This window comes from Microcaecilia unicolor, chromosome 13, assembly GCF_901765095.1.
Source record: "Microcaecilia unicolor chromosome 13, aMicUni1.1, whole genome shotgun sequence".
NCBI classification, from domain to species: domain Eukaryota; kingdom Metazoa; phylum Chordata; class Amphibia; order Gymnophiona; family Siphonopidae; genus Microcaecilia; species Microcaecilia unicolor.
This window is the reverse complement of record NC_044043.1, coordinates 57,368,433-57,392,787: the sequence shown is the minus strand read 5'-3', so window position 1 is coordinate 57,392,787 and position 24,355 is coordinate 57,368,433. Positions and strand designations below refer to the sequence as shown.

The 24,355-nt window shown below is 43.4% G+C and overlaps 2 protein-coding genes across 11 annotated transcripts in view; one reads left to right on the top strand and one right to left on the bottom strand.

The window, feature by feature from the left end:
* Positions 1-2,270: 2,270 nt before the first annotated feature.
* Positions 2,271-21,940, top strand: TP53I13 (tumor protein p53 inducible protein 13). Of its 8 annotated transcripts, XM_030186061.1 has the most exons (5): positions 3,419-3,543; positions 7,327-7,418; positions 11,373-11,445; positions 16,307-17,119; positions 21,302-21,940. In XM_030186061.1, exons 3-5 carry the CDS (start codon positions 11,415-11,417, stop codon positions 21,409-21,411), a joined length of 954 nt encoding a protein of 317 aa, XP_030041921.1. In that variant the 5' UTR covers positions 3,419-3,543; positions 7,327-7,418; positions 11,373-11,414; the 3' UTR covers positions 21,412-21,940. The 8 variants fall into 8 exon arrangements, with proteins under 8 accessions (XP_030041923.1, XP_030041924.1, XP_030041921.1 ...); XM_030186063.1 differs by lacking the exons at positions 3,419-3,543; positions 7,327-7,418 and adding an exon at positions 2,271-2,313; XM_030186064.1 differs by lacking the exons at positions 3,419-3,543; positions 7,327-7,418 and adding an exon at positions 2,324-2,359.
* A 142-nt stretch (positions 21,941-22,082) lies between these two features.
* The window catches only part of GIT1 (GIT ArfGAP 1), a 96,077-nt gene continuing 93,804 nt past the window's right edge, over positions 22,083-24,355 (bottom strand). For all 3 annotated transcript variants that reach the window (XM_030186058.1, XM_030186056.1, XM_030186057.1), the window contains one exon: positions 22,083-23,613. In XM_030186058.1, coding sequence (XP_030041918.1) covers positions 23,401-23,613 — 213 coding nt within the window. In that variant the 3' untranslated portion in view covers positions 22,083-23,400. The remainder of the gene's footprint in view (positions 23,614-24,355) is intronic.

The window sequence follows — 24,355 nt, the reverse complement described above, 5'->3', positions numbered from 1 at the left end:
ATGACATCATATCTTCTACCCATCTTATTCCCCAAATACCAAACACCAGTGGAAGACAAAGAATCTGACCTGTGTAGCGCATACATCCAACGTGATGGGGTGGGAACTGGACTCTTATGCTCCCACACCCTATAAAGCAGTGCCCTTCTCTACGAAAACCATGCAAAAGCCTGGCCCATACCTCTTCCCCTCCCAATCCTGAGGAGCAGTAGTATTAATTAGGTGGGTGTATTCTGTCAGCCATTCCCCCTCCTCCATGTAATTTAGTACTAACCTAGGTACCCTTGGGGGCAAGGCTGGTCTTAGGTAGGGGTGACAGGGGCGGTCAGACAGGGCCCTGCGCTCCTGGTGGCCCCGCATCTCTGGCACAACTGTCCTCCTGTCTCAAAACACCTTCCTGCTCTGTACCTTAATGTGCATCCACATTTCAGTAAAGAGCATCAGGCAGTGGAACCGGTTTTCATATCTTGTCAGCTGCCGAGCCCAGAGCCTCCACGCTGCTGCATTCCGCCCCATTTGATGTCACTTCCTGCTTCCCCAATGCCAAGATGCAGCAGCGATGAGGCTCTGGGCTCGGCAGCTGACCAGATATGAAAATCACTGCCGCTGTCTGCCAACCTCTACTAAAACATGGTGCATGCTCATCAAGGTACGGGGTGAGGTGGAGTTCTGAGAGATCTAAACCTCCTTTTAAACTCTGATAAATTATGGTTTATGGTGGCAGGCATGGGCGGGGGGGGGGGGGGCACTGAACTGGTCTGCAAAGGGTCCCACAATTTCTAAGACTGGCCCTGCGGGGGGGGGGGGGGGGGGAAACTATATATATATATCTATCTATCCCAGATCATTAAAACCATTTTTTACTGTTTAAGGGTGTATCTCACAGTCTGCAATTCTGACATCATAAGGACATGAAATTTGTTTCTCCAATACCAATAGGAGAGTGGTTTATCATGTAACCAATGGTTCAGATGACCTTTTTTTCCCCCACCTATAGTTTTGCTTTGCAAGTTAATGATTTAGGCTCTTTACCCTGGATCCCATAAGAATCTCTTTTATTTCATAATATCTCCAATGGTGTGACTAGTATTTTTGTGGTTAACAATTACTCTAAAAAAATTAATTATGGCCAGCTAAAGGCATGTATACAATTATTCTCTACAAAAACAAACAAAGCAAGTGGTCCTATAACTCATATGTACCACTGAATAGTGTAGGCTGAGAGAGGAAAAGCCTCAGAGCAGATCCTTGGTCAAAGAAACCTTGCGGTATTAGCTACTCTCAATCACTGGCATAAAAACCTCCAAAGTTGTATGATCTTGACTTAAATATTGTTGTATATACATAAAAAAATTATCATCAGACACAGTGAACAAACATTAATTAAAAAAAAAAAAAAACAAGAAAATGTATCCTTGCTGAGATACTTTTATGTGTGCACATATAAAAATATTTCTCATCACTTATAAGATAAGTTTTCTTGGTTTTGAGTGTTTATTTGCTGTGTTTGATACAAAAAATTCTTATGTACAACAATATTTAAGTCAAGAGAGTACAAATTTGGGTTTTTTTTATGCCAATGATTGAGAGCAACTCTACCACAAGGTTTTTTGACCAAGGATCTGCTCTGAGGCTTTTTCTCCCTCAACCTACACTATTCAGTACTATATATATGTGTTATGTGAAAGTATTCTCTACCATCTTACATCTAGGTCATACTAGGTAGCAACTCGAGCTGCTAAGTAAACCTGAACTTGAATAAAAAAAGAATGATGTAATACCATAAATTGGTATTCTTATAATTCAGTGCTATGTACCATCTTCATGACATCTGTTATTAAAGGTTCAAATTTATTGAAAGCATTTAGGGACCCAGATTCCTACTTCAACTTTCCCAAAAGCTCTCTTTAATGTCTGGGTGGTGCTACATTATACAGAACCTTATGGAGTCTCGCTATCGATACTTTGCCTAACAAATCTATTTCTAAAAATGTTCATAGTCTGTTGTTCAGATGTAAAAACAATCCCGTCTTGTTCTAACAAGCTCATATAATATAAGAGGGTTTAAAATATGCTTATACTACAGTAGGGAGTCTAGGAGCTACCAAAGAGTTAATTCTGCCCTATCTGGGGATATGACAAAAATCACAAGTTTGTATTTTGGGCCCCTTGAAACAGCTAGAGATAACAGCACCAGGGAGGCAGGCTCTGGAAACAGTCCCTTTTAACTTTGGGTCACATCCTGCTGAGGCAAAGGCCAGGGAATATAGCACAGAATTGCCACAAGAAGGGGGTTGTGCTGAGAGCCAGAAGGTGAGGTTAGAAAGCAGCAATGTTGATGCTTGCGAAGGAATGCCAGGTATTTGAGGCCAATGCTGAGATTCTTCAATCCTATGACACTCTCCTTGTCCAGAGGTGGAAGTTATTTGTGTGTGATAAGCTACAAATAGTGTATATTTTCTTGAAGCTGTCTGTTAGAGGAATGTAGCATAGGATTGAGTTTTCTCTTGCTGTAAATACAATGTTAGTTTCTGAGATTTCAGGGAACGTAGTTGCCTTTGCAAGCAAGGTCTGTTTGTCTGGGTTTTGAGGTATATAGAAACTACATTACAGTGTGGGTGCTACACAGAGTAATTACTTTAGAAAAGGGTTCTTTCAATAACTCAAGGGTCTAATCTATAATTTTGTTCCCAATTTTTAATCTGTTATGAGTGAATGAAGTAAGTTTTATGTTGTCATCCTGCCTGGAATAGGACAATTTGAGCCATTCCTGAGGAATCCTCAGTGACTGAAAAAGTGACAGCTTCATAGGAAGATAGTCAGCCTCTAAATCAGAACTTTCACATTCACCTCCGTTAGCATCACCCTTCTAACCAAGCCATTCACCTGAAAAATCTTCACTGGTGTTGCCCTCACAACTACATCATTTTTTTTCTAGAAATTTCAATGGCATAATTTTTGTAACCACTGACTCTAATGTGCTAACTCTGTTAATAAGTAGAATTAGCCTATTACAGTGATTAAAAATAACAAAATGTTCACTCAGTGATTCAAGTTCAGAGAAAGTAGGAGGTCTTTTTCAAAAGGAGAGAGTTTAGCCAATGCTATGCAGACCATCCCTGCGGACAGTGCCTCAGTAGATGGGAACATGGGTGAGAGGGGATCTATTTTTCTTTATTCCTCCATTGTATAATAAAATTCATACACCAAATGGATGAATGGCAAAGAGTGGCATGCAGAGTGGTTATACAAGCAAGACCTGAGATGAACAAATACAGATTCTCCATTAACAGGAAATATTTCCAATGTGTAGAGAGCCACTAACACAGAGTTCAACTGAATAATTTCCCCCTCCCCTGTACCCTTTAAACACATAGAAACAGTACTTTTAGAAAAACAGCAGCTGTGCAAAGGTCCAACTAAGATACTGTTCAAAAGTCCACAGAGGTTTTCAGTCGTTGATATGCAAACAGAATGAATGTTGCCTTCCATTTTGCTGTGTACAGTATTCCTCTGTTTCTAAGACTCCATATCATATCATATGTGAGTAACTCTATACAGATTAAGTAGGGGTGTGCTCCTTTGTTGTTTATAGGGGTGCTTTTTCTTTTTATTTTATATTCTTAAGAGACCAGTATTCAAAATCAAAAACAACAACAACAAAAAGCAGAGCTTCAAGTGATGTTTGGATTTTTTGAGGGGTGGAGGTTTTGCATACAAAGCAGCACGTTTATTATAGGTGTATCACTTGTGGATGTGAGACCTAAGGGACCCACATGGACTTTGAAGGCGGGTGGGGTTTCTATTATGTGAAACCCATCTTACCCTGTCCCCAGCTCCTCCCTCCTCTTCCCACCGCTACTCAAAACACCTTGACTATACAATGGACTAGACCATCTGAAACATTAAATTCTTCTTTCTGCTTGATACATTAATCCAGAGCAGATTTTCTTAAAACAGCAGTTCCAGTTGGCTGTGACACTGTGGGGCTCATTTTTGAAAGAGAAAAACATCTAAAAAGTGGCATAAAGCAGCATTTGGATGTTTTTCTCACAAAAACATCCAAATCAGCTTTTTGTTAACCATATTGTAGATGTTTTTCTATGAAGTCTGTCAAAAGTGCATTCAAATCACAAGGGGGGGAGGGGTGTCGGGGGCATTTTGAAGGTGGGATTACAGCGTGCCTAACACTTGGACATTTTACAGCTATAATAGTACAAAACAAAAATGCCCAGGGCTAAAACCAATATATTGTGGTCTAGACCTGTTTTCAGAACTAATAAGGCACAAAAAGGTGCCCTAAATGACCACTGGAGGGAATCAGGGGTGACTTCCCAATACTCCCCACTGGTCACTGACCGCCTTCCACCCCCCAAAAAAGTTAATAAAAATATGACTTACCATCCTCTATGACAGCTTTCAAATGTTAAAGTCAGGTCTATTTGAGCAGCACACAGGTCCCTGGAGTAGTGTAGTGGTCGGTGCAGTATACAATGGGGGACCCAGGTCCCTATCTCCCTCTACCTGTCATACTTGTGGTGGAAACTGTGACCCCTCCCAAAGTCACCAAAACCCTACTGTACCCAGGGGCGTAGCTACGGGTGGGCCTGGATGGGCCCAGGCCCACCCAGTTTAGTCTCAGGCCCGCCCGCCCGCCCAGAAGCAGATCCTTACCGTGACCGTCTCCCACCCCTGCTGCAGCGCTTCATTTAATGTTGTCGGTGCTGCTGTTACAGTTTCCCACCCCGCGGCGGCGGTTTACACTTTACCTGACAGCAACACTACAGATGCAGCGCTGACATCCGATGTCCTGCTCCGGGGCCTTCCACGCTGATGTAACTTCCTGTTACAGAGGCGGGACACGGAAGGCCCGGAGCAGGACATAGGTGCACAGAGGAATGATGACGGATGAGGGGATATGAACACAGGGGAGATACTGAACAAGGAAATATAGGAAAACAGAGATGGGAGATGGATGATGGACATGAAGAAAGAAGAAATGTCAAATAAGAGACCCTGGCAAGTGAGTTAAGAGAAGACAGAGGGAAGCAGAAACCAGAGACTGGGACCAATATGATTTGAGAAAAAAATGACCAGACAACAAAGAGGTATAAAAATATTGTATTTTCAATGTTGTGAATATAATATGTTGGATTTGGAATGTACATCTTGCCAAAGTTGATGGTAAACATGGCTGGGGTCCAGGACAGAAATCTAGGAAAGGACCCCAAAGACAATTACCAGGCTGCGCCTTCAGCTTCCAGCATGCAGGCTTTCTCTGGCCAAGGAACCAAGCACAATTGCCCTAGTTGCATCCCCTAACACCATCCCTGGCATGTGCCATCTTTATATTTTGCACAGGAGCACATGCCTTTCTTTCTTGTTTCTCTGGTGTTGTACTACATGCAAGGTCTAGTTTCTTGGGGTTTCCATTTAATTTATATTTCTAGAGTTTGTGGTCACTTATTCTGTATTTGGCATTTGTGTCTTGTGTGTGTGACTGAGGTATTCTGTTAGCATGAAGTTTCCATGTAGCATTCCGTAGTAATTTGGCTTGTTCAGCTTTCCTGATAAATGTATTTGTATTTTAGGGCCCTACTATAATATTTAAGGCACTTCTTTTTCATAGGTAGGATCTTTGTTTTTGGAAGTTAGTGTTGGCATGGTAGATTTGCTCTAGGTTCTGCGTGACTTTTGTTCTATAGATTTTTTTAAAGTTAATTTATAATATGTCTGTAATTGAGATTATACTAGAAAACAAAATTTTTTATATGATGAGTTTTATGGAGAATTGTCCTTGCTGTGCTCTGTATCCATTGTTGGTGGAGAGCCAGGAGGTTCTCTGGATGCAGAATGTGTTTGGCTTCAATACCATATATGTGTTGGAGGACCATGGCTCAGTGGGGCTGAATAGTGCAGTCTATTGTACTTCCCTTAGCTCTCAATTGGCCTGCAGCCACTGAAGCCTGCACTGCAACCCTCATTGAAGTTATGGGGAGTGGGGTAGGGACAGAGCATGGGTGCATCAGGTTTGCTGTTTTTTTTCTTTTTCAAAAAAGTTGGCAACTCTAGTGCCCACCCATCCAACCTGTTGGCCCACCCAAAAATTGCCTTCTGGCTACGCCACTGACTGTACCCACATATAGGTTCCCTCTTCACCCTTAAGGTCTATTGTAGTGGTGTACAGTGGGAGACAGTGTGTTTTTGGTTAGTTTTGGAAGGCACAGGGGACAAGGGAGCAAAGGTGAGATGTGTATCTGGGAGTATTTTCATGAAGTGCACAACTGTGCCTCCTAGGGTGTCCCAATGCTCTCCTGGGATGTCTGGGGGACCAGTTTACTAAAAATGCTGGCTCCTCCTACACCCCAATGGCATGAATCTGTACATTTTGCACTTATTCGTTGTTGTTTTTTAATGGAAAACAAAAGTCCAAAGCACAAAACCTTGTTTGATACAGTATTAAAAAAAAAAAAAGATATATGTTTTTCTTTTTCGAAAATGACCTTCTTTCTTATTTGAATGTTGGATGTTTTGTGCAAAGTGTCCAAAATTGGACCTAGATGTCATATCACAAATGCCCCTCTGTGTAATAGTTGAGTTGTGTAATGGCTGCTAACCCAGAATATTTCTTCCTCCTGCTGGGTGTGCTGTTGATTTTGTGGAGCATAGAGGGTAGAAGATTGTATTAGACTCCTCATGGTCTTGGTCTTCACTCCCAGACCCGGAGGGCTGCCAACAGGTCAGGTTTTAAGGATACCCCTAATGAACATGCCAGAGAGGAGGCAGCATTGAGATTTGTGATGAGCTTCCTTGGTTCTGTTAGGCTAATCCTCCACTCTAATGACCAGATGATTAACATAGCAGGGTTCAGAAAAGGTTTGGACAAGTCCATAAAAAATTATTAGCCAGATAGACTTGGGAGAGACATTGCTCATTACTGGAAATTAATTACGAGAAACAGATCTACGTTTTGGGATCTGTCAAACTGTCAGAGAGAGGATGTCAGGCTCAATGGACCTTGGTCTGATTCTGCATGGCTTTTTTTTTGTAATGTATGATAAATAAATTGAAACCTCTTGCAAGGGATAGGCTACTACAGTCCTAAGCATATGTAAGCTCTTTATGAATTATAAGAATTGAGATGACAGAGAGTGAACCGAATGGTATTACAAGGCTTGAGATGGTAGTTTTGGGTAGATTCATTGGAGATGACATTCTCAGAGGAAGGAGACTGGGTAGGAAGGGGATACAACTAATTAAAATGTTTGGATGGCAATCCTTTAAGTGTGTTATATTAAATAGCTAACTGTAGTATTATGGCCACAGGTTGAACATCAATAAAATGTAAATGTGAAAAAGGAAGAAAAAGAATAAAAGGACATAAAGCTGACTTCAGAAATGGCAACATCCAAAACCCGGTAGGATACTCTCAGGCTTCAATGCAGCAGTGTTGCTTTAACATGCTGTACTGAGCTTCAGTGCATGTTCTAAAGCATGTGCTACAACAGCGGTTTGCAAACCTGTCTTAAGGAATCACTAGCTTGTCAGGTTTTCAGTATATCCCTACTGAATATGCATGAGAGAGATCTGCATGCCTGCCACCTCCATTATATGCAAATCTCTCTCATGCATATTCAATATGGATATACTAAAAATGCAACTATCTGGTGGTAGGTTTACCATATGGCTCCAGAAAAAGGAGGACGGATTGAGCCAGCCGGGTTTTACTTCCATTGCTTTCCATTGAAAGCAATGGAAGTAAAACCCCGGCTGGCTCAATTACTTCCATTGAAAGCAATGGAAGTAAAACCCGGCTGGGGGGGGGGGGGGTCCCCCAGGACAGGATTGGGAATATGCACTAACAAAACCTTTGCTGTAAACTAATGGCAAACAAATTACCATGGTGTTAAAAAGTGTGCACTGTCAGAAAAAAAGTAGTACATACTGCCATGGTAGTACACAGCCATTTGCTGCAGCGAGAGTACAATGTCTCCTTTCCATAAGTGAGAAAGGACTGGCTCATGAACTGACAGGAAGGGCGACATGAAAAAGAAAAAGAAAAAAAAGCCTGGTGGATTCTGCAGTGCCCACCCCCATCCCCTATTCACAACTTTTTCCTGGTGGCCAAGTGAGCCCCAGACATCCTGACACCCCCAGCTCCCTCCCTCCAGATCCCTTACACCCTCCCTTGACCCCCCCTAAATATTACCTGGTGGTCCAAGTGGACCTCCCAATCTTCACACTCAGGCTATTACCTCTAAACACTTGAAGGCAGGACAATAGGGGAGGGTCCATTTGGACACCATGTCATCTGAATTAATATTTTGGAGAGGGGCAGTTGGACTACCAGGTAATACTCTCAAGTGGAGAGTTGGGGTATCTGACGGGGGTCCACTTGGACCACCAACAAATATTTGGAAGCAGAGTGGTCTGGGAGGCCTCTTGGGTCACCAGAGATCTTGGTGACTGGGCTTCAGATGATTCCTTTGCTCCTGGCTTTATCTTTATGGCATTCACAAGCTGGAATAAAGATTCAGTGCTAGAAAAAGAGTTAAAAACTGCACACAATTTTAGCACAGAATTTCTTAATCAGCTATTTGTATGCATACTGTTCTACCCTTTAGTGCAGTGGTTTATGCTGATTGCCCTGTACTATGTCTTACGGAATCATGAATATGATTAACATGGGAAATCAAGAATAAATCACCACACTAAACACTCATGAAGCTTACTGCATCAGCCTGAGCCCCTCAGTGTGAACCTGGTGAGCTAGAACTCATAAAGAAGCCTGACATCATCATCCTAGATCTAAGTAGGGACAAGGGCTTTATGGCCCAATAGAGATTTGAATGGATTTGTGTTCGGATTAGCTTATCATTGTTTACTTATTCACCACAGTTATCAATTAGTTTAATTAAGCTAATATATTATCACTTCCTTTTTGATAGAGTTGGGCCTTTGATAAAGTGTTAGGAACCTTTTGGTAAATGGAGGGTCAACTGAGCTTTAATAATGAACTAGATTTTGTTCTGAATGAGCAAGGAGTCCCAGCAATACTGCTCAGAGTCAGAAATAAGCAGCGGGGAGCGACGGCAGTCCATTTACTTGGCGGGCAGAGCTCGACATCCCTGCCAGCAAAGGAATGCCTAGCACACCCACATGGCGAGGGGAGGGGAGCAAGAGGAATGCCCCCCCCAGTCCATCTCTAGGCTCCCCTCAAATTGCAGGGCTGGTTATGCCCAGAGAGAGCCCGTTGTTAAAAATTTATCAGCACACCACTGGGTTTAGCAACACAATGCCGTGCGAACGTCCTCACAAGTCTGAAAACCCTCCTCAATTTTTCTATATTTTAATTGCGTGCAAGTTTTTTAAAAATTTGTTTCACATTATTTAAATGACTAGGTATTAAGAGACATCTTTTGCTAAAAGTGCTGCATTCAATTTCTCCGGTTTGCTCAACAGAGCACCTCCGTTTCACGATGTGTTTCTTTGGGAGTCAAACCGTCAGCTTTTCATACTCGGTGTCCTTATTGAGTGACCGAAGGTCCTACCCCGTGGAAATAAACCGGAGAATTTGAATGCAGCACTTTTTAGCAAAAGATAAGTGTCTCTTAATCAGTGGCGTAGCCAAGGGTGGGCCCGGATGGGCCCAGGCCCACCCACTTTGGGCTCAGGCCCACCTAGTAGCAGCACATCTATGATGTGGCTGTCAGGGATCCCTATGCTCCACCAGCTGAAAACTCCCTCCTGCATACCAGCCTTCCCTCTGATGTATTCCTGCCTATGCGGAAACAGGAAGTTGCATCAGAGGTAAGGCTGTGGGGCCAACATGAGCAGTGTGTATTAGTTGCTGCTTGCTGCCAGTGAAAATCTGCTTTTTAAAAGGTATGAGGGTGAGGAGGGATGCTTGAGAGACCATATGGCATGCAGGCAAGAGAGGGAGAGACCAAATCACTTGTGAGACAGGGTGGAGTTCTTCTGCCCACCCATTTTGTGCCCAGGCCCACCCAAAATTGGGTGTCTGGCTACGCTCCAGCTCTTAATCCCTAGTCGTTGAAATAATGAAATAATGTGAAAAAAATGTGAAACAATGAAAAAAACTTGCACACAATTAAAATTAAAGAAGTTTTCAGACCGGTGAGAACGTTCGCATGCCATTCTGTTGCTAAATTAATTACAACAAGCTGAGCATCTGAGGTCTTTTTCCTTCTTCTATAAAAAAAAAAATAGATTTTAGGATTATTGGTAAAGACTATTAAGTAAAATCAGTTGATCTTGCTATCCTTTACATGTTGAGTAGTCTTACACCTCTGAAAACCCTCCCTGTTTGAGATGGAGCACCCTTAGCATCTCTGCTGCAGACAGTTAACCTGCTGGATGGAGACTAGTTTAGAACACTTTGCCAACCGATGTAGTTTGTCCCTCGTGTGATTTCGTATTTGTAGGATGGGGGTGGGGCACAGTAAAAAAAAAAAAATGTTGCTGACGTGGATCCCAAAGCTAGTCATAGTCATTCCTTATTCCAGATCTCTTGGGCCCTAAAATTAGAGAGCACCGTTAGTAAATACCCCATTAACATGTATAACAGCCCAGCCCTACTCAAAGCTTTTGGGACATACCCTGTCTATTATATGAACCCCATAGCTGGGAAGGGTATCGGAGCTGATGGAACCTTCCGTTGTCGGATGTCTTTTGCCCACAGCTTGTTCCCGTAGTTTAGGGGGGTGGAGACAGGAGTGGACGATTAGCACGTTGCTGGTATTAAACCACCTTATGAAGCACCGCCTAGCCTGCGTGGGGGCGGAGTCTCGTTGCGAATGTGTGTTTGTAGACCCGGGCCAACTCGCCTGTCGTAGCAGTAACGGAGAAGAATGGGCGTGGAAAGTCAGGCTCTCCGCCCCCTTGCACAGCTGGCGAAAATGTGCCTGATGTTGTGGGAATCAGTTTCTAGTGCATAAACCCCCGACGGGGGGAGTCCAGCACTACCTTAACACAAGGATTTTAGGCACTGCCTGCGAGAAATGAAAGAGGGACGGTGTAAAGAAAAAAAAATGATCTTCTAAAGGTGTTTTTAATCGAATCCGGGAGGATCCCGCTATATCCGTCTTTTGCCAATGAAAGATAGACAGGGACGGTGTAAAATCTGTGGGTCTTTTACCTTTTGTCAGATAGATATTAGCAAAACATAGAGAAATATTTTAATCATGTTCCCCAAATCTTGTCTGTCAAACACAGTACTTCTGGAATGTACGCTGTTTTTAAGCTGAGTTTAAACAGTAACATGTACGTGTATTGCTTAGCTTTCCTTAAGCGTCTTTTATTGCTTCACTGGAAGAATCCTCACCATATCTGTATCTTATTTTACATTTCAGGCCGATTGTCGACCTGGCTCTGCCTGGCGTGGCGATTGACTAATGTTCCAAAAACTCTTGGTCGATTCTTCAGGTTAGTCTGCTTTAGGCAGGGCTGCTATACAGATTAATGGTTCTCTCCGTGTCTGTGTGGAAAATAAATAGGGCCCGAGAGGGGCTAAGGGATGGCTTTGAGATCCTATATTTAGTTGTGAGGGACATGTTTAAGCGTAGTAGAGTTGTACCCTTCTCCACATATGTAACCTGGTTTCTTCATCCTTTGACAGTTAATTATGTTTTTTTGATTGACACTTTTCATTTACTTATCCTTTCATTATTGATCGCCAGAGCTGACTGTTATATTATAATTTACCAAGGATCCCCTCATTACCCTCTCAAACATCTTCAAATGCTACAAAATACTACAATCAAACTACTTAGTCACAGGAACCTATCAGGCATATTTTCGAAAGAGAAAGGCACCCATCTTTTGACACAAATCGGGAGATGGGCGTCCTTCTCTCAGGGTCGCCCAAATCGGCATAATTGAAAGCCGATTTTGGGCATCAACCGCTTCCTTTCGCGGGGACAACCAAAGTTCCCAGGGGCATGTCGGAGGCATAGCAAAGGCGGGACTGGAGCGTGCCTAACAGATGGGCATCCTCGAGTGATAATGGAAAAAAGGGTGTCCCTGATGAGCACATGGGAAACTTTACTTGGTCCATTTTTTTTCTTACGACCAAGCCTTAAGAAGGTGTACGAACTAACCAGATGACCACCAGAGGGAATCGGGGATGACCTCCCACCTGAAAAAAAAAAAAACTTTAAAAACTTTTTTGTTGCCAGCCTGAAGTGTCATACTCAGGCCCATCGCAGCAGTATGCAGGTCCCTGGGAGGGGAGGTATGTGTGTGTCAGTGGAGGCATAGCGAAGGCGTGGACGTCCTTCTTTCAAACAGTTTGGACATCCTGAACTGCTCCCCCCCCCCCCCCCCCACAGGGACAGCCAAATTTCAAGGGAGTGGAGTGGAATGGAGGAGTGGCCTAGTGGTTAGAGCGCTGGTCTTGCAATCCAGAGGTGGCCGGTTCAAATCCCACTGTTGCTACTTGTGATCCAAAATCCAAATAAATAAAGGGGGTGTCGGAGGCATAGCAGGCATGGACATCCTTCTCACAGCAACATCCACATTTTGGACGTCCTCAACTGCCATCGCAGGGACAGAGGCATAGCGAAGGTCATCCTTCACCCGTACTAAAAAAGAAAAAGTCCCTGACAAGCACTTGGACATTTTCACCTAGACTTGAATTTTTCTAAGGTTCTAGATGGCTCTTATACATGCAGCTTTTGGCGTTTCTAAGCGGTAGGTCCGCTAGGTTTAACATATAGAGTGGGGGCATCTGCGTGGATGGTGCTATTAGCAGTATTATCGAAATGAAAGCTGGACGCCCATCTTGTTTCGATAATACGGGGACGCCCCTTTGCAAGGACGCCCTCAGGAAAGCTTGGGCGCCCCGTTCGTTTATGCCCCTCCATGTCTCTCCTTTGTTTCAGCACTGGCTCCCTATCAAGCAGTGAATCATTCACAAGCTCTTAACTCTCACCTTTAAAGCTTTTTGGATGGGTGTTCCACAATACTTATTTAATCTCCCTATTCCATACTCTCCCATGAGTCTGCGATGATCCCTCAACAATGATCGCTTTGTTTTGCCCAATCCTAAACAAGCAGTTTTAGAATCCACCAGCCATTGTTCTATGTTGCAGCTCCCTTTCTTTGGAATTCTGAATTGTCCTTTACAAAATTTAAACTGGCTATAAAGACCTGGCTTGTTCACCAGGCATTCAAGCATGCTGCTAATAGCACTGTTTAATAAAAGTGTCCCCAGCCCTACCTACAACCCAAATTAGTCTGCGTCTATAAGTGCAACCACTATTTTATATAGGTGGAGGAAAAGACTTCAGTGAAGACGGTGCTTAATTGTTAGTAAAAAGCTATTACCAGTCTAAAAACCTCCCTGTCCATTTCTATTTGTGTTTCTCTTCTTTGTATATTGCTATGTTTTTTTCCAAGAATTTAAAAATGTATTAAGTTTTCTGTGAATTCAATAATAAAACATAATAAATCACAGGGATTTGGCTTTTAAAATTCTGTGCAATGCTTGACAGAGTTCGTCCATTTCACAATCTGTTGCTTCCTCAGGAAGCATCGGCAAAAAGGTACTGCTAAGCTTTTACCTTCTGAAATAAGAACAAATAGAAATCTTGTTAGTGCAACTGCTATTCATCGGTCCTGAAAGAAATGAAAATCGCCACCCCTGGCTCACCAGTCCCTGTGTCAATCACTTCTATGTTCTGGGAAAATGTTTATTTCAAAATGGCACCACTTCTTAAAAGGATGCCAATCGTTGATTAACCAATCAAATGACCAAATAGAAAAACCACAAAATGGATTGGGCAAAATAACCTTCATTCATACGTCATTCGGGTGTTATAAAAATTTTTCATAACAAGAAGTTCCATGGTGGCTGTTCTAACAGATCTTACAGCAAAAGATTAATGTGCCAAAATTTGTCGTAAAAGAACACTTTCCAGACAATGCTAACATTAAGTCCCACTGGTTCTAAAGTATTCAATTTAGAAATTCATCTTTGTAATAAAAGTTCTCCTCTATCCCCTCCTCTTATTTTCACCTATTTGATAAATTATAAAGCATTTTAACTCTTCAAAATCATGTTATGCCGATATACAATGAGAGAGATCGGTGCTTCCTGTTTTTTTTGTGTGTAATGCAAAATCTGTGTTCATTTATTCTTGATCTTGAACAACCTAATTTGTTTTTCCCACATACCATTTATGGCACAGACATTCAGTTTCATAGACAACATACATAGTATTACAATCTGTATGTTGTTTCAATCTATAAACTTTATTGTTCAGTGGATTAACAAATTCAGTAACTTCAACACACATTTTGCACCATCCACATTTGTAAAGGCTTCAAAGTTCTTCCTCTCCTGTATGGGTGGGTCAATAATTTTCCTAGTATCTCTGGTAAATTATATCCTCTAGAGTAAGCCATGCTTAGCTCTTGATTTTCAAAGCCTGGATGCAATTGTATTATTCACCAATGGTTACACATAATCCCAGCTACTGTAGAGGAACCTATTGTGTGTTTTGTTACAATGTATTCATAACTGTATCTTCTATTCCTGATTTTCTAGGTTGAAGTAACAAGTCTCTACAATTGAACTTAGCTCTTCTTTTATACGAACATCATCGTACCTTTTTTAAGGATATCCTCAATCTTCTAATTTATTCATCCTTCTTTGCTGCTTTCTTAATCTGTTTGTTTTATACATATACGTCTGTATAGCTGTTACTCGGTTTACTACTAGTCAAATGTAATAGAGACTGTCTATCCGTTGGCTTAGAAAACACAGATAATTCTCCCTAACCTAAGAGCATAAGCATTGCCATACTGGGACAGACTGAAGGTCCATCAAGCCCAGTATCCTGTTTCCAACTGTGGCCAATCTAAGTACCTGGCAAGATCCCAGCACAGCAAAACAGATTTTAGGCTGCTTATCCCAGAATATGCAGTGGATTTTCCCAAGTCCATCTTAATAATGACTTATGGACTTTTCTTTTAGGAAATTATCCAAACCTTTTGAAAACCTTGCTAAGCTAACTACTTTTACCACATTCTTTGAAAACTGCATGGTAAATTTTATATTGATGTCAAGGGAATTAATCCGGTTTAGAAAGTCTTGTAATTGTTGATTGTCCCCTGTCCATAAAAACAACACATTTATATATATATATATATATATATATAGCGAGCTTGCACAGCTGCTGCCAGCTGTGCTAGGACAATACGCATAAAGGAACTTGCATGAATTGCCACACGAGATTGAGGTCTGGAGTGTTACTCCTTCCTTTACATCCTGCATCGATTCCAGCGTGTTAGCCAAAGAAGAGCTGCCTTAACAGCGCCTCAAACCCACATTTGTTTCCTCTCTGCAAGGCTCAATGTCTTGCTCTTTGAACTATGCAGAATTATGGTGTCCCAAGCAGTTGAAAGTGTGACACTGGCCTTGAACAGCAGAGAAAGATGCAGTATGAGGTTAGGACGACAGTGGCAGTACAGCGTATGCAGGATGGAGCATGTAGGAGATTAGAGGAAGGCAGGGCAAGGGACTCAAGAGTAAAGAGGTGTTATGCACTCACACCTGTAGGATCTTTGCTCCCCTCCCTCCAGCATAACTCTTGCTAATTCTCACTTCCCCATTACTTATTTAAAATTTGTATATACAGTTTTCCTGGTATCCAAAGCTGTGTACAGAATTGTAATTCCATCCAATGTATAAAACGTTACATTCTAGATAGGATAAGAAGCACCATAAACAAACTCATTGCAGCTGTCCACGTAAGTGAAACCAACAGTTCAGCCATGGTGCTGTAGCTTTCTTCAGGATGGTGTAAAGTCTGCTAGATTGTCCTTTTATAGTGAGTCTTCAAACCTGATTGGCTGGGGTTTGAGTGGGTGGTTTCAATGCAATGGCCACATAATCAGGAATAGGCAGGGGTTTATTTATTTATTTTTAGGATTTGGTAGATAAGGGGTTAAATGGGCAGTAGGCTTTGGTATTTTTATTGTGGATCTTGAAAGTTCTGCATCCACTGCTTTGTTATCCTGGTTGATGTTGGAGGATGTAAAACAGTTATGTATCTACCAGTGGGTCCTTAGTTTATAGTATCCAGGAAGGTTAGTGAATCATGGTTAGTTAAACCCTCTGCATTTCTGGGTTACTGATTTCTCATTCGTCTTTAGCAGCCCCCGTGGTTGAGTATTAATAGCAGTGATGCAGATTAACCCAAGTAATATCCCATAATTCTGAGGCCTTGCCTTTGCCTTGAGCATATGTTTTTTTGACATTAATTTTGCTTCATTTCCCCAGACCCTGATGACGTGTTTCCAGCACCAGAATCCAGCTCCAGCATCAAAACAGAACTGAAAGGGAGCCCAAAGGCCAGCAGGCCCAGGCAAAGATGGAGGCACAGAAAGCAGCCTGCTGTACGGGCCCGCAGGCAAGTCCAGGGTGCAAGTCGCCTGGGACCCATGAGAGGGACAAAGTCTGAGGAGAAAGGATTGTTGCAACATCCTGTCATGTCAGGGAGATTGCCTGAGGAGCACAGCTGGGACAAAATCACAACTATCATGCCACATCCAAGCCATGCCACAGAGAGGGAAAGCACAAGAGCTGCTGTGCCACACCACCGCACTAGCAGCAGAAATATCTCAGAGGAAGAGATGCCGGGCAGAACAGAAAACAGCTCAGTTAGGAGAAGAAAACAGCGGAATGAAGCAGCTGTAGCTGCATCTACAGCTCCCACACTAAGGCCCCCACATCCCACCAACAGCTTGGCTCCATCTCTTGGGCCTCAGAGGGAGGTTGATGGCTCTGTAAAGGGGGTGTGCACCTGTCCAGGGAGCTCTGGCCAAGTACAGGCTCCTCAGAGTCACCAGCTGGCTTTAGCTCAGAAAGGTGCCATGGCCAGAGATAGGCAGGACCTGCTCCAGAGACCTCATGACTCACCTATTCCAACGCCACGGACGGAGGAAGCAGTTTGGGCTGCTGCAGCCATCACATTTCTCTTTGTGTTACTGACACTGGCTGTGCTGTACACCAGACTGTACAGGAATTTTCGCAGGAGTCGGAGCTTATACTGGGACCTGGGGAGTGACCGTGAGGGGCAGGAGACTGTGTCCTGTAAGTATGCTCACAGCACTATTTAGAGTGAGTGGTACTATAGATTTGGCAGTATTGTAATTGTTACTCAAGTGCTGTGTCCTTGAAGGATTCTTGGCACTACTGCTAGTAATTATTACACAGTGAGCACTTAAGCCTGTAACCATACACACAACTGAAGTTATTCCTCAGGGAATGTTGTGTATTGTAAATATGCTTTGAGCAATATTGTAATGATTACTAAGGCAGTGCTGTCTTCGTTAAGTAGATGCTTGATGGTGTTAATAGCAATTATTCCTCGTGGAGTACTATCCTGCAAGTATATGCACAGCAGTATAATTACATGGGGTGTACTCTGGCTGCAAGTATAGCAGAGACAGTATTTACAGTTGATTATTCCTCTGAGTACTAATAATTACACAGTGGCTGTGAGTGTAACCAAGGCAGTATTTACAGTCAGTTATTCCTCAGGGAGTACTAACAGTCTGCGAGTATAGTCGAGGCAGTTTTTACAGCCAATTGTTCCTCAGAGTACTAATAATTACACAGGGTGCACACTGGCTGAATGTATAGCCAAGGCAGTGTTCACAGTTAATTGTTCCTCAGGGGCTGTGCTCTAACTGACTTAGCCGAGGCAGTATTAACAGTCAATTATTGCTCAGGGAGTAGTAATAGTCTTTGAGGATAGCCAAGGCAGTTTTTACAGTACTAGTACTCCCTGAGGAATAATTATTACACAGGATGCAGTGGCTGCGAGTATAGCCGAGGCAGTGTTCAGTTAATTGTTCCTCAGGGGCTGTGCTCTAACTGACTTAGCCGAGGCAGTATTTACAGTCAATTATTGCTCAGGGAGTAGTAATAGTCTTTGAGGATAGCCAAGGCAGTTTTTACAGTATTAGTACTCCCTGAGGAATAATTATTACACAGGATGCAGTGGCTGCGAGTATAGCCGAGGCAGTGTTCAGTTAATTGTTCCCTAGGGGATGTGCTCTGACTTAGCCAAGGCAGTATTTACAGTCAGGTATTCCTCAGGGAGTACTAATTACACAGGGTGTACACTCTGGCTGCGAGTATAGCCAAGGCAGTATTTACAGCCAGTTGTTCCTCAGGGAGTACTAAGTCTGCGAGTATAGCCAAGGCAGTATTTACAGTCAGGGAGTACTAATTACACAGGGTGTACACTCTGGCTGCGAGTATAGCCAAGGCAGTATTTACAGCCAGTTGTTCCTCAGGGAGTACTAAGTCTGCGAGTATAGCCAAGGCAGTATTTACAGTCAGGTATTCCTCAGGGAGTACTAATTACACAGGGTGTACACTCTGGCTGCGAGTATAGCCAAGGCAGTATTTACAGCCAGTTGTTCCTCAGGGAGTACTAATAATTACCAAGGTGCATACTGTCTGGCTGTGAGTATAGCCGAGGCAGTGTTTACTGTCAATTATTCATCAGAGAGTACTAATGATTACACAGGTTGTGCTCTGTCTGGCTGCGAGTATAGCTGAGGCAGTGTTTACAATTATTCCTCAGGGTTTACGCTACGCTCTTTTATAAGTATAGTGACAGTGGAACATTCACACTCTCACCCCAGTCACTGTTGCTGCTTAATCTTCCCCCCTGGCCCTTGTGGGTCATCTGGTTGCATGCTATACTCTGCCTGCTCCAGGCCTGTACTTAGCTCTAGTCTGGGTCCTTAGGGAGCTGATGAATGTGGGACTACTCTACCTCATCTGCTATATTCCAGCTCCTCCGGGTGGTGGTGGTGGGGGGGGGGGGCATACAGCAAGCACAATGACTTCATGCTGTCTTCTCCATGTCAGCATCACAGATGAGGCCTTGCGTTATAGGTGAGGGGAGGGCTTCGTTGGGTAATGGACATTGGGCTAGGTCTGGGGTTTTAAGGTGAGGGTTGAGAGAGTCTTAATAGTTTCTTGTAGTTTAGTTAGAAGGTTTATTGATCTAAGTGTCTTCTGAGCTATGTGCCAGGATGGCTGGCTCTTGACATCAAGAGGTTAAAAATAACAGGTGTCTACTTCTTCCTGGGGTGGGTGGGTGGGGGGGGAGGGAGGCATTGTTAATCTTGCTAAATAGGGGCAGCATGGGTTTATTGTTCAACCTACTTTAGAGCTTGAGGATGAGCCGGTTGGCACTGTGTAACATACTGGATTGTTAATAATCAGGGGGGGGGGGGGGAGGGGGGGAGGAGGTAATGATTAGGGTGGGGATGGGAGAAAAATTGGAAGGTTTTGATGATGAATAATCAGTTTTTCATAATGGTCGGTATGTTTTGATATTTGGACTGTTAAGTGCTAAGCTTGTTGGCCATGTTTAGTATGTTGAATCATGAATAAAAATATTGAAATAAAAGACTGTGTTATACCATTTGGGACTCTTATACCAGAAAGTAGACATACAGTGGTGGAAATAAGTATTTGATCCCTTGCTGATTTTGTAAGTTTGCCCACTGACAAAGACATGAGCAGCCCATAATTGAAGGGTAGGTTATTGGTAACAGTGAGAGATAGCACATCACAAATTAAATCCGGAAAATCACATTGTGGAAAGTATATGAATTTATTTGCATTCTGCAGAGGGAAATAAGTATTTAATCCCTCTGGCAAACAAGACCTAATACTTGGTGGCAAAACCCTTGTTGGCAAGCACAGCGGTCAGACGTCTTCTGTAGTTGATGATGAGGTTTGCACACATGTCAGGAGGAATTTTGGTCCACTCCTCTTTGCAGATCATCTCTAAATCATTAAGAGTTCTGGGCTGTCGCTTGGCAACTCGCAGCTTCAGCTCCCTCCATAAGTTTTCAATGGGATTAAGGTCTGGTGACTGGCTAGGCCACTCCATGACCCTAATGTGCTTCTTCCTGAGCCACTCCTTTGTTGCCTTGGCTGTATGTTTTGGGTCATTGTCGTGCTGGAAGACCCAGCCACGACCCATTTTTAAGGCCCTGGCGGAGGGAAGGAGGTTGTCACTCAGAATTGTACGGTACATGGCCCCATCCATTCTCCCATTGATGCGGTGAAGTAGTCCTGTGCCCTTAGCAGAGAAACACCCCCAAAACATAACATTTCCACCTCCATGCTTGACAGTGGGGACGGTGTTCTTTGGGTCATAGGCAGCATTTCTCTTCCTCCAAACACGGCGAGTTGAGTTCATGCCAAAGAGCTCAATTTTTGTCTCATCTGACCACAGCACCTTCTCCCAATCACTCTCGGCATCATCCAGGTGTTCACTGGCAAACTTCAGACGGGCCGTCACATGTGCCTTCCGGAGCAGGGGGACCTTGCGGGCACTGCAGGATTGCAATCCGTTATGTCGTAATGTGTTACCAATGGTTTTCGTGGTGACAGTGATCCCAGCTGCCTTGAGATCATTGACAAGTTCCCCCCTTGTAGTTGTAGGCTGATTTCTAACCTTCCTCATGATCAAGGATACCCCACGAGGTGAGATTTTGCGTGGAGCCCCAGATCTTTGTCGATTGACAGTCATTTTGTACTTCTTCCATTTTCTTACTATGGCACCAACAGTTGTCTCCTTCTCGCCCAGCGTCTTACTGATGGGTTTGTAGCCCATTCCAGCCTTGTGCAGGTGTATGATCTTGTCCCTGACATCCTTAGACAGCTCCTTGCTCTTGGCCATTTTGTAGAGGTTAGAGTCTGACTGATTCACTGAGTCTGTGGACAGGTGTCTTTCATACAGGTGACCATTGCCGACAGCTGTCTGTCATGCAGGTAACGAGTTGATTTGGAGCATCTACCTGGTCTGTAGGGGCCAGATCTCTTACTGGTTGGTGGGGGATCAAATACTTATTTCCCTCTGCAGAATGCAAATAAATTCATATACTTTCCACAATGTGATTTTCCGGATTTAATTTGTGATGTGCTATCTCTCACTGTTACCAATAACCTACCCTTCAATTATGGGCTGCTCATGTCTTTGTCAGTGGGCAAACTTACAAAATCAGCAAGGGATCAAATACTTATTTCCACCACTGTACGTGAGAAATGTTAGACTTACTTTCAATCAAAATACTGATTTAAAACAAACTGAACCTTTTGTCACCTAAATGACTTTTGAACTGGTCCCTGTCCGTGAATATATTGCTCCAGATTAATGCCGTGGGGTGGGGGGGGGGGGACTAGGAACCATTCAGCCCCTCATTTACCACTCTTTCCATTCTGTCTTGTATGCTATAGCTGTTATTAAAGGGCGGCTGCTGTCCCACCAGAGCCGCAGGAAGCGCTGGCAGAAACAGTGCAAGTCACCCCTACTGCTGCATGACGGTGACAGTGAGAGCTCTGAGTAGAGAACGTCATCCAGGGAAGAGTGACAGCGTCCTGCATGATGCCCATCCTTCCACAGACGCTGCGGAGGGCTGAGAAAGCCTATGCCACTCAGTACCCCCACTGGCTTTGCTTGATCGATGTAGATGTTTAAGATTACAGAATTGGTGCTGTTTTCTGTACGCTGGGATTGATTGACCAATTAATTTATTTACGTTTGAACATCTACTGAAACGACCCCCAACACCAGTAAATTGCTGAAGCCTGTGGTGGGACCTTTAATAAATTTGCTCCTCTCTTATCAGTTCTTGATGCTCGTTGGTGCTTCCTTTTGCTATCATAGGCAGATGCACAGATGTGGCAAGCGCTTCTGCCTTTTGCACCTACAAGGTAAAGTGTCACCTAGAAGAGGACCCATGCTTGTCTGTGTGTAATATTTTCAAGAACAGTTCTCCGAGCTGGCATGTCTCTTTTTTTTTGTGTTTGTTTACATATGTATTTTCCGTGCTCAATAAACCAATTGTTTGTCCAAGGAGTTTACAGGCATTGAGTGTAGGGCCTGGTGGCAAAGCTGGTAGCACCCTTTTAACCCCCCCCCCCCCAAAGATCTGCTTTCATAGTTTAACAAGTTGCACAGAATACAGTCTAAATATCTTACTTGACCTCATAGAAAGAAATGCAACAAACAGCAGAAAACCAGCCAGTAATTTATTTAGGTACAAATATACATTCCACGACTTTACAGTACAGACCCCTCACCTGTGTGCATGGAAAGGCGGTGAGGGCTCAGAAGAAGCAATGGCAGCAAGATGGGAACGGAAAGGAACAAGCACTGCCTCCTTCACCCAGCCCATGCCCAGGGGGCTCATTGGAGGAGAAACCACAGGGGCGTTAATCTGCAAGGCTGCAGCCCAATAGCAAATTTACTTTTTTTTTTTCTCTAGCATAGCTTGTCCCTTTCTAAAACCATACGGAAGAGCTCATATCTGCCCCAGGACAGGTTTGTGCTAAAGTCCAGGTCCTCTAGAAAAGGTCCATGTAAGCTTTTACTTCTTATAAGCGCTAGCTATGCACCCTCATGTGTTACATAGCACACTGGCCCCAGCCAGGTGATTCCAGATTAACAATCCTTCAGGTAGCCAGTCCCTGTGAGCTATAGCCCTTGAGAGCAGGGTAGTCTCATCAGCGCCAAGCCAGCAAGCAGGATGGTCACAGGCAGCTTCAGTCCCTGCTGGTGTTAACCTGTCAGTGGCTGAGAGACCTCAACTAGAATCAATGCAATGGCCAGCAGGTTTGAGAGGGGGAAAAGGGAGACACTCCTGAGAGTGACAGAAGTAACCAAGTATCTTGCATATTAAAGCGCATTAAACTTTACAAAAAAAAAAAGTATAAATTCCAGTGTAAGTTAATCAGAGGCAAGGTCACTATTCACATTAGCATATAAAACCAAAGGTCAATTTTCTACCTATCTATCTATCTATCTGTGTTTCGTTTTCACTTGGCTCAGACACCATCAGCAAGAAGCACGTGGAACATTCCAGAAAGAAAAACGGAAAAGCCAGCCCCTGGTTCTGGTTGCATCGTTTATATCGACAGGCATGGAGAGAGACACAACAAGGTGTATACCTGCCAATGAGAGCTGCTGACATCTGGGGAATGTGCTTTACTGAGCAGATATTTTAGAATGACCTGCCCCAAAATAAAATGTATATTTGATTTGAGGAAGAGAAGGTGAACTTGAAGCTGTTGCAGTCACTTTAAGAGGAGGTCTCCAGGGCTCTTCCTCCCCCATCTCCCTTTCTTTACGTTACACAGGATGTTCTAACACTGTTAGCAGTGTGACCCATGGCACAGGACAAATACAGAAGGTGCAATGATACAGTGAAGATTGGGGGAGGGGCCTTTATGGCCTACAAGTATACATAGGGCAAGTACTTCCACACTGTATGCCTGATGCCTTGTCCTTTAAGATCGGGTTACCTTAGAGCAGCCTGAGGCTGGGACCCAGACAGTCACTGCTTCTTCTCACGGGTTGTGATGGTGACCAACTGTTTGGCTGCCTTGGCTATGTCGTAGGCGCACTGGATGACCTGCTGGGTGAGGAGCTGGTAATCCACTGGTGCTCCTGGCTCTGGCGGGATGGTTTTCCGGCATTCACTCTGCAGTCGGTAGGCGCTGGCATTCAGCAGTCGCAAGGATCCACGCACAGTCTCCAGTGCCGGCTTCTAAACATAAAAAAAAAAAAAAAAAAAGAGGAATGTTCAACTCTTGAAACAGGTAAAGGTCATCAACACTTCCAGACTACCCTTGTTGATAAGTTTGCAAATTTACTCTTGTGGTCTTTAAACAGGAGTTTCCTTCTGTAAAATGCTTGCTTTAAATTTTCCAAAGTGGGGGGGGGGGTAGTCAAGTGTGCGAGAGGATTTAATTTTTAAATCCCTGCATGTTATTTGAAAGATACAAAGTCCTTGCATTATCCCTTGTCTTTTCAAAAGGACATTTGCTGCATGCCTACAAGCTCCGTGACCAGCATAAAAACTGTCTTCACCATTTCTAAGGATGGCTGAAATGCAGGTGTCTGGCAAGAGAATTATCTTTCTTCATCAGATGAATAAACAATCTTTAATGAGGCTTTTTTTTTTGTTTTTTACTTCTGTAGCAGACTTTGATCCTGGGGAACTGGGTTCGATTCCTAGTGCAGCTCCTTGTGACTCGCTGGGCAAGTCACTTAACACTCCATTGCCCCAGGTACAAATACGTACCTGTACATACTATATAAACCCCTTTGAATGTAGTTGGGTGGTATATCGAGTCCCAAATTCCTTTGAAAAGTTAGTTATACATGTTAAGTTGGTCCAATTAAAGGATTTCATGCTATATAAACTAGGGCATTTCGATTAACATTTTTAATTGTGCTTAATTGCGTGATTAAAAGTGGGATATAACCAGCAGTCCATTGAGGGGGGG